This window comes from Takifugu rubripes, chromosome 16, assembly GCF_901000725.2.
Source record: "Takifugu rubripes chromosome 16, fTakRub1.2, whole genome shotgun sequence".
Lineage (NCBI taxonomy): Eukaryota > Metazoa > Chordata > Actinopteri > Tetraodontiformes > Tetraodontidae > Takifugu > Takifugu rubripes.
In genome coordinates this window covers 4,064,322-4,071,062 of record NC_042300.1, presented here as the reverse complement: position 1 = coordinate 4,071,062, position 6,741 = coordinate 4,064,322, and the positions used below count along the sequence as shown (strand labels likewise).

General features: G+C 45.1%; 1 protein-coding gene across 1 annotated transcript; it reads right to left on the bottom strand.

The window, feature by feature from the left end:
* Positions 1–1,607: 1,607 nt before the first annotated feature.
* LOC101076211 (solute carrier family 22 member 2) lies at positions 1,608–6,741 on the bottom strand. The gene is made up of 11 exons (XM_003971491.2): positions 6,290–6,741; positions 5,170–5,273; positions 4,917–5,071; positions 4,331–4,499; positions 4,122–4,236; positions 3,753–3,856; positions 3,459–3,673; positions 3,272–3,380; positions 2,597–2,709; positions 2,418–2,517; positions 1,608–1,887 (listed from the first exon to the last, which is right to left on the bottom strand). The coding sequence occupies exons 1-11, from the start codon at positions 6,689–6,691 to the stop codon at positions 1,794–1,796; spliced, it is 1,680 nt and encodes a 559-aa protein (XP_003971540.1). The 5' UTR covers positions 6,692–6,741; the 3' UTR covers positions 1,608–1,793.

The following is a 6,741-nucleotide window of genomic DNA, read 5'->3' as shown; positions in this document are numbered from 1 at the left end:
ATCCAAAAACACGTCGTCATCCGCTTAAATTGTGGTCCCGCTTCCGGTTGTGGTTCCGAAGGGTTAAGCAGGTCCGGAGGTGGCTCGCTGGGGGGGGCTGCTGTGAGTTGTGCCGATCTCAAGTTCATGACTGACTGACTGTCACTGCTGCTGGACTCCAGCTCCCGTGGCTCCTGATTCCGGGAAGCGGGCTTGACTTCGGTTCGCTGCTGCGTTCACCAACCGAAGTTCTTCCGACCCAAATTGCTGGACTCTGTGTGACCGAGCGTGTGCGTGTATGCGTGTGTGACCTGTTGCATGCAAATGATGCTGAGTTTCTTCTGTTTAGTCTGGTCAATTGTCTATGTATAAATATATATTTGGAAGCGCATCTCTTGCCTCTCCTTAATTAAAACGAACTTGTGTCCTTTACATAAGGTGTTTATGTTTTAGGGTCTTGTGGAGGACCCCCCCAATGTGGCCACACAGTAAAATTTGACCAAGTTGATGTCGAGTTAAAGTCCAACTCTTGATGGGGTTCAAAAAAAGGCAAGCCAAATATTATATGATATTGTTTGGAGACAAACAGAAAATTCCTGTTAAGGTTGGGTTTTTACAGGACCCGAAAGCAGGCAAGAACGCAGTGATTTAAAAAGTCCAAACATAGGTTTTATTTAACCAACCCAAACTGGCAGGGACGCACTCATTCAATCTTCAAGGGCGCACAGAGAACTCCAGCGCGGAGCCAAAACGGGGGTCGGGTCCTGCAAGTTCACGAAATTGCCGCCACGTGCGCCCACCTGCAGCGGCAGCTGCAGCCAATATTTACTCATCCGCGCCCCCTGCAGGAAAAAACAACAAACACAAGCCGGAACCCTGGACCCCCGACAATTCCAGCAAGATTATGCAGCTGCAAGCTTTCCATGGAGGTTCATTCTGTAAACGTGTAATGCACTTGACCAGCATATCACACACTTGTGACCAGAATCCTGTGTTTCACTGTGTGTGGGGCAGAGTTTTCTATTGCTAGACGTTAGTTAAGAGTGGTGGCAACCACACATACCACTGCCTTATTTGTGGAAAATTACGTTGAAAATCAACTTTGACACGAATAAAATACGTGGTTGCAAACAGTTTCAGAAAGAGGAAAATATGTCGGTTTGTATTCATGCCATCACTCTCTTCTGTTTTCCACAGATCAGTTCACCTCTCTGTGTAATAACTCTTGTCTGATCTTGCCTTCTACCTGGAGCCACGTTAATGGCAGCCTGTTCCAACAGCTCCTGTCCACCTTTGAGCTTTTCTTTACTTTTTCTTCTTTTTGAGTATCCATTTACCTGGATTATTGTATATACACATCCTTTTTGCATATTCCCAATTTTATTCTATTTTATTTTTCTCTGCGTGCTCTTGCTGTTGTTGCGCTGTAAATTTCCCCGTGTGGGACAAATAAAGGACCTGAATCTGAATCTGAATCTGAATCTGTTGTTGCCCATTTGTTTCCTCTTGATATGTTGCCCCGTCTCACCCAGATGCAACTGGATCAGTGTGTTTGTGTGCAGACTTATTCTAATAAACTACAGTTGGTAAAAGACAAGTATCTATTACTGAAAGGAAACAGAGAGCCATCAGTGTTTGAAGTCTTTAGTAATTTCAATTTACAATATTTACAAGTATTGATGGTACATCAGCTGGATCAGAACATTCCATTATTTATGTGACTTTTAAAACAACATTTCGAATGGGAAAGCAAAATATAATTCAAATGCAACACTGCTGGGAGAGCAAATAAATATTTTGGTCACAGATGGAGTTCAAACGGTCGCTGGGTCTTTGTTGGTCGTCACCTCATTGTCGGTCAAAGGGGTGGTCAGCGGTTGTTCCTTCATCACAGAATTGTACTTATTTCTATAATAAACAATAAAAAAAAAACATGAGTTGATTTCTTAAGGTGATGCACAAGTTCATCCCCCATAATTAGACAGAGCATAATCAATGGACTTGGGTTCTGAGGATTGTGAATTATTCCCCATAAAATAATCAATACACCCTGCAGGCAGGAAGAAGCAAAGAAACAATCCAGAGAGGTATTTCTGGGAGGAATTATTGGATCGAAAATAAAAGACGAGAGAAACAGAAAAGAGGAGCGAATGGAGTTGTTTTAAGTTTGATACGGGTTATGTACGGGCTGATAAGGTTGACTAAACAAAGGCAGTCATTTGGTTGTTTGACTCTGCAATTGTCGCATTTTGGGTTTTAAGAGTTAATTCCTAGATTTCATTTATCAGGTATCATCTAAAGAAATCGCAGTATCATCAGCGTATTGCCAAATGCTTCCTGGATTTTTACTGCAAGTTCAGACGTAACCAGGAGAGTCGGAGTTTGTCAAATCAAGCAAAGTGAGTCTCTGTGGGGTGAATTTAGTGTTTGAAACTTGCCTGTCGGGAAACTCAATGTCGTCGATGGTGTCTGGCAGCGGCAGGCCTCTGGTCTCAGGAAGCATCAGCACTAAACCACCAGCCACGAAAGCCAGAGCGCCTGTGGGGCAGAGCCCAAAATATCGTTACTGTTGCTAACAAATTAGCTTATTCTCAACTGCTCTTGTAGATAAACCCACCAAAAATAATAAGGGGCAGCTCCAGCCAAATGACAGCCAGCCGATAGAGAAGGAAGGGAGCTACCATTCCACCAATGTCACACAGAGTTGAACAGACAGACACACCCAGGTTCCTGTCAACAAGAAAACCTTCTGAATAATCCTGTAGTGGACCGTACAAAATTGGAAGAGCTGCACTGACTCAAGCCGTGCTACAAACTCAAAGCTCAGTAAACTAAATTCAAGGAAATTTGTGATAACGTTTAGTAAAATTGACACAATGTTAGGTTCAAACATAGACCTGTTGTGACTGCTTATTATCACTCATGTGCAGAAGCCCTGGGACCTACTTTAATTACTTGTGTCAGAGCACCCTATTGTTTGTAACTGATGTTCTATTGCTTCAAGGTAGCGGGGGACAGCCTGACCACCTTGTGACACTCTGTTCCCCATTTTCTTATATGCTCTTTGTATATGTCATGCTTTGCTTTTATCATGTTACGCTTATGTCTACTGTAATCTTACATGTTTGCGTGCTAGTATGAAATCAAACTTTGTTCAAGGCTCACACCGCAGACGTGTGGTTAACCTTGCAGCAAGTAAAAACACGTAGTCGGCGTCTAATTTCTCCGAAGGCAACGGCACGGGGGAGAAAATTAACCCCTTTCTCCCTAACACACAACCACAATTGTCTACCTGATAACAGTTGGGTAGAGCTCAGTGTTAATGAAGACCACCATCTCAAAGGCCATGGTGATCCCCAACCGTCCAATGCACGCCACCGTCGTCTTAATCCAGAACATACCTGCGAGCGTAGAACATTAACAATCAGGATGAAATCAAAATACTTCCTCTTAGTTTCAAACCTGATCTGAAGACTTACTGTCAGGAAGGAAGGCTGTGATGAAACAGGAAGCTCCAGCTACGATGTTGGCGGTGGCGAAGGGAAGGCGCCTACCGATGCGTTCGATGGTCAACAGGATGAGTAGGGCAGCGGGAAACTCCACCATAGCAGAGATGAGGAAGTCGATGTAGACGTTTCCTCCCAGAATGCCCAGCCTCATGATCAAACCCTGGTAGACGACAGCACTGGTGAACCTGGGGGAGACCGAGGAAGAGCTGGTTACGTCTCGTCTTTCAGCGGTTACACGGGGATGTGGCCCAATTACAAACTCACCAGTTGTAACTGAGAATCAAAGTGTGTTTTCTCATGTTTGGGGTTCGGATGAGGTCCATGAAGGAGGCAGTGGTAGAGTCGCCGGTGTTGTTGTCCGACAGAGTCTGTGGAAACAAACACACCGTTTAGGTGAACCTGCTTCCTTGGGTCATTCTGGTTGTTGATACCCGAGTCCTTCAGAAGAGTTAGCTTTGTAGCGCATTGAAATTGTTAACGACTAATCTGTCACGCACAATCTTAAACGTTTGCCACCTACTGGTCTGATTTGCAGGGTTTTTTTTGTGAGATATCCCTGAAATTCTGGAGTCCAAAAAAACAAACACAACGACTGGACATGAACGTGTAGCCTGCCTGCGAAAAATCGGTTACCTCGATGTTCTTTGACAGCGTCATCTTGTTTTCTTTGGCCATGGCCTCCGTGATCTCCACGGCTTGGGACTTCCTGTTCTGTGACAGGAGCCATCTGGGAGATTCTGGAATGAACCTGCAGATATGGATCAATCCTGGTGTCACCCTCCTGATGGGACATGTCACCTGACAAGCTTTTCATTTAAAAACACAAATCAGGTGCTCCTCACCAGTAGTAGGACAGGAAAATAAAGTAGGGAACGGTGATGGCCACCTGTAGCCAGCGCCAGTCTGTGATGTAGTAGGCGAGCAGAGGGAGGATGAGGAGGCCGACGCTGAAGAACATCTGATAGACGACTCCAACCGTGCGTCTGAACTCCACCCCGACAATCTCTGTGACTGACAGTGTTCCAACATCGTTAAAAACGCTCAGAGAAACAATTGTAAATACAGGTTTACGGACTGACTGAGTTCCAACATCGTTAAAAACGCTCAGAGAAACAAGTGAAACCACAGGTTTACTGACTGCCTGAGCTCCAACATCGTTAAAAACGCTCAGAGAAACAATTGTAAATACAGGTTTACGGACTGACTGAGTTCCAACATCGTTAAAAACGCTCAGAGAAAAACAAGTGAAACCACAGGTTTACTGACTGCCTGAGCTCCAACATCGTTAAAAACGCTCAGAGAAAAAGGTGTAAACAAAGGTTTACTGACTGACTGAGTTCCAACATCGTTAAAACAAATATAAACACAGGTTTACACTTGTTTCTCAGCGAATCAAGTGTAAACCTGCTGCGAGTGGAGCGTACGTACTCAGCACGTATCCCGCCACCCAGCCTCCCTTCACTCCGAACCCGTACAGGACTCTGAAGACCAGGAGGGATGTATAGTTTGGAGCGAGGGCGACCACCATCCCTGTAATCCCGTTCAACAGGCTTGACACCAGGAAGCTAATTTTCCTGCCAAACCTGTCGACAAACAAAATCACAAGTCAGGTTAAAATATTTAAAGGATATTGTATTCATATTTCATCATTAAATCACCATGGCAACGGAGATATACTTACCTATCGGCCAGGTAGCCAATGGCAATGCTTCCGATCAGGAAGCCCACGTTGACTGATAGCTGAAACATGTCAACCCACCAGCTATCGGAACACACCAGGTCAAACTGGGACGACAAACAACTCTGGTTACCAGTTTGTCATCAATCAGTGACGTGCGGTCACTGACCAAAAAAAGAAAGTGTACATAAATAAATATTAATATTTTCCACTGATATGTGTTAAAAATGCATTTGGAGTATGACTACACATTTTTGCCATTCGATTGAGTAATAATTGCCGAATTTGAGTTTTTCCAATCAAATCTAGGGCAGAAACCCCGGGTGAGGCAGGGGCCAACTGTGCACGACTGCACGATCCAAAACTGGGTTGCATGACGTGTGCCAGTTTTTGTTCCTCAGCATATCGCTAATATGAACTTTACAGAAATAGTCGTTATACACCAAGACTTTCTGCTGTCTATGTAATGTCTTTTATGCATGTGTGAGAGAACTATTCCTGCTGATCGTACAATAAAGTGCAGAGAAAAGTCAGCAGGTGAGGCAGGCAGGACTCTTACCTTCGCAAATATGTTCCTGTGTATATGTTTGTGAGTGTAATTAAAAGAGGAATGCTGATGGGATATGAAGCATTATCAGGAGTTGTACTCTGTTGGAAAAATGGTGAAATAAGATGCTTTTTCCAGTTCTTACAATCGTAAATCTGACTCTTGAGGAGTCAGTGCCTCAGCAGCCATGAACCTCACCGCACGTCACTCTCATCGATCATACAGTTTTTACTGGTAAACAATGTGCAGTGCAGCCGAAATTCTAATATCAGATGTCCAAATTACGTTTCTAACCTTCATGCAGGTATTACGCTGCAAAAAGGGTTAACCTAACCCTAACCCTTAGGGTTAAAGTGCAGTGGTGTGGAAAAAACGTCTTCTTGTGGAAGTGGATCTGGTGTTGTTTTTTTGTGCGCTGAATAATCAAAAATAATTCCTATTTCCTCAAAATGTGATATTTTTACTGCACACTTATCGAAAAGTTACCATCAGTGTTGCACATGCGTTCATATTTTGCTTTCATTCATGTATTTATTTGTTTTGTCATGCGTGTCCACGTGGATGAAAACGTCCCACCTCAGTAACAAACGACTGCCGGCCCTCGTAATCGTACTCCCAGCCCTCCTGGCAGGCCCGGGTGGAGGTTCTGTTCAGGTTCGGGGTCTGCGTGTCACAGGTCAACTCCGTGGAGTTCCAGTCCAGGTCGAACTGCGTGCAGGTGCTGGGCTGCAGCGTCCCGGAGCTGTTGTCCAGTGGAAGCGTCAGCCTGCGGGTGTGTTCCAGGCTCCAGCCGCAGGTCTGCCGCCGCTCCGCCACCGCCGAATCCCGGCACCAGTGATCCGGGGTGAAACCCTGGAAGACGATGCCCACGTAGACCCCAGCCCAGGGCATGGACAGCATGCACATCAGGACGAAGATTCGCTTCTGAAAGCGGCCAAACTTGCCAGCCTCCTCCAGGATGTCATCAAAACTGGTCATGGCTGCTGTTTCTGGACCGGTTCGTGTGTTTGAGCACTGGTTTATCAGAA